The 2,563-nt window shown below is 56.6% G+C and overlaps 1 protein-coding gene across 1 annotated transcript; it reads left to right on the forward strand.

The window, feature by feature from the left end:
* The first annotated feature begins 1,224 nt into the window (after positions 1-1,224).
* On the forward strand, positions 1,225-2,171 carry LOC104401887 (cyclin-dependent kinase inhibitor 1-like). Its single transcript, XM_010009606.1, has 2 exons — positions 1,225-1,627; positions 2,122-2,171. The coding sequence occupies exons 1-2, from the start codon at positions 1,225-1,227 to the stop codon at positions 2,169-2,171; spliced, it is 453 nt and encodes a 150-aa protein (XP_010007908.1).
* The last annotated feature ends 392 nt before the right edge of the window (positions 2,172-2,563 follow it).

Consider the following 2,563-nt stretch of genomic DNA (forward strand, 5'->3'; position numbering starts at 1 on the left):
CGGGGCCAGGCTGGGGCAGGGCGGAGGGGCCGGGTGGCCGCACGGAGGGATGAGGGTCCCCCCGCTCCCCGGGCTGGTGGCTCTCCAGTGCCCCCGGCATGTCTGCGAGTGGGGGTGCTGAGTTAGGGCCGAGTCTTCCCTGCAGGAGGCTGAGCCCTCATCCCTGGGGGTGTTTGGGGCTGGGTGGGCAGGTCTGGTGTGGTCCCACGTTGGGTGGGCAATGAGGAAGGTGGCCTTGCGTGCTCTTACTTGTGAATCTATTTTTAAAGCACAGACTGGTCTGTGTTGAAGGCACCTTAAAGCTCATCCAGCTCCAACCCCTGCCACGGGCAGGGACACCTTCCACTAGAGCAGGTTGCTCCAAGCCCCTGTGTCCAACCTGGCCTTGAACACTGCCAGGGATGGGGCAGCCACAGCTTCTCTGGGCACCCTGTGCCAGATTCAATACTGACCAAGCAGGGTGAAGCCTTTGCTCCAAAAGCCATCACATCCCAGAGCGTTGCTTGCTTTGATAACAAGGTTCCTGATGGCAGTGGGAGGTCTGGGGGAAGGCTCTGCCACTCTCTGTGAAGGTCAAGGCTTTTGGCACCGATCTGAAGAAAAAACCAAACACAAACAGGGTTTTGTCTCTGGTTACCCAACAGCTTCTTGCAGATTAGGAGGGTGGTTAACAGTGGTCAAGCTTGTGGCATGTTCTTGCAGTTGCTCAAAAGGCTTCCTTGCCACTCGACCAGGGTTCTCAAGGTGAAGAAATGGGCTAGAAAAACATCCTGTAGCTTTGCTTGCCCATGTGCCTGTGTGGAAGGGGGAATGAAGCAGGCTGTGATGGAACTGGTGGCAGTGTTGATGCTGGATGCTCTGCCATGGCAGGAGGAATGGGGAACATCACCATGTGCACCTTCCCCATCCTTCTGCATCATTCCTTGGATGATGGGCTTGATGATCTTGAAGGTCTTTTCCCACCTAGCTGGTTCTATACCAGCTGTGTTTGACCTCGGTCATGCTCAAGCCTCTGAGGCACCACTAAAATCCCAAATGTGAGTCCAAGAGGAGCACTGGCAGATGGGGGTTCTCTCCATGCTGCCTCATTGTGGAGCCCAACCCAGGTTGTCCCACCTTGGTTACAGTGTGCTTTGCTCTGGTAGAACATGTGCTGGCCCTTGGGCTTGCTTGTGGCTTGTCCAACACCCCAGTAACTTGCTCTGTTCCCTCCCAGCCACCACAATGCCCCTGTCTCAGAGCAAGGCTGGGCAGATGCCGTGCAACAGCAAGGTCTGCAGGAACCTCTTTGGCCCCGTGGACCACCAGCAGCTCCAGCACGACTTTGAGAACCTCTTGAAGCAAAACCTGGAAGAAGCTCAGCAGCGCTGGAACTTCGACTTTGAGACCGAGACTCCCTTGGAAGGACAGTTCCAGTGGGAGAGGGTCTTCCTGCCTGAGGAGCTGCCCCAGGAGGTCCACAGCCTGGTCAAGGCCACCAGCAGCAAGAGCAGGAGCTCCTTGGTCCACAAGGTCCCCTCCAATGAGTATCTTGGCAGGATTTGCCCTGAGGGATCTCAGCAGAGCTCAGGGGTTTACAGGGCTGGTGCCCCGCAGAGCTTGAAACGTGGGCAGACCACCATCAAAGGTGAGTGCTGGAGCTGGGGGGGCACCCCTGGATTGTGGCTTTCCTGGTAGGGACAGATGGAGAGGACCTGGGAGCCGGAGCCCTGCCTGGCTCCTGGGCATGGGAAGGAGCCACCTTCTGTTGCATCTCTCCGGGGAGAGCAGAGCCCATCTTCCAAGGGGAAAGGCTGCAAACTGGGTGTTTTTTGGATGCTGGGGGTTAGGCAGGGCCCTTATATTGGGCATGTGGGCTTCATAACTGAGGATGCCCCAAAATAGTTGTTCACCTTCAGCTCCCATGGCCTGATCCTGTCCTGTAAGATCAGGGCCTGGAGTGGAAATGCAAGTGAGACCAAACAGAAGAGATGGTTCACAGCTCTTCTCTTCAGGATCTTTGGGGGGTGGCTGTAAGATGGGCTGGGTTTTGGGGAGCTTCCCTGGGCACACCTCCCTCTGCCTGCCCATTGCTTCCAACAGGCCGGAGGCACTTCCCAACCCTCTCTTTCTGCCCTCCAGACTTCTACAGCTCCAAGCGGAGGATCGCCCCTGAGAAGCCCAAGCCATGACATGGTGCTTGGCTCCTCTGCCATCGGGGACAGCTGCTCGTGTTCCCTGGGGGTGTCCGTGGCTCTTTCCCCCCACTCTGTACTGTGTAAGCTGTCTATGAAGCAATGTAGAGTCTGTAGTTTCCTATTTATGAGTAGTCTGGGGTCCTGAGGGACCTTCACTGTGTGCAATGTATGAGTAGCCCATGTTGAGGGGATAGAGGAGAACTGAAATGGGCCTGATGGCTCTAAGGCATTGCCCTGCCTGCAGAGAAGAAAGCGTGTCCTTTGCCCAGCATTGGTGGGACCAAGCATCATCCTCCTGTCCAGCCATGGTCCTTCTTCTGCCTGATGGCTGGCCATGGGGGACACTTGTGTCCCAGACACTTGGTGGCACCAGGTATCCTAAAAGG

This window comes from Nestor notabilis, unplaced genomic scaffold (genome assembly GCF_000696875.1).
Source record: "Nestor notabilis isolate BGI_N333 unplaced genomic scaffold, ASM69687v1 scaffold19432, whole genome shotgun sequence".
Taxonomy (NCBI): Eukaryota; Metazoa; Chordata; class Aves; order Psittaciformes; family Psittacidae; genus Nestor; species Nestor notabilis.

Bases quoted from the DNA above. Each gene is read 5' to 3' on its own strand.
- LOC104401887 (XM_010009606.1), top strand. From the start codon at position 1,225: ATGCCCCTGTCTCAGAGCAAGGCTGGGCAGATGCCGTGCAACAGCAAG. The intron at 1,628-2,121 runs GTGAGTGCTGGA...TCTGCCCTCCAG, and splicing joins TGGGCAGACCACCATCAAAG to ACTTCTACAGCTCCAAGCGG.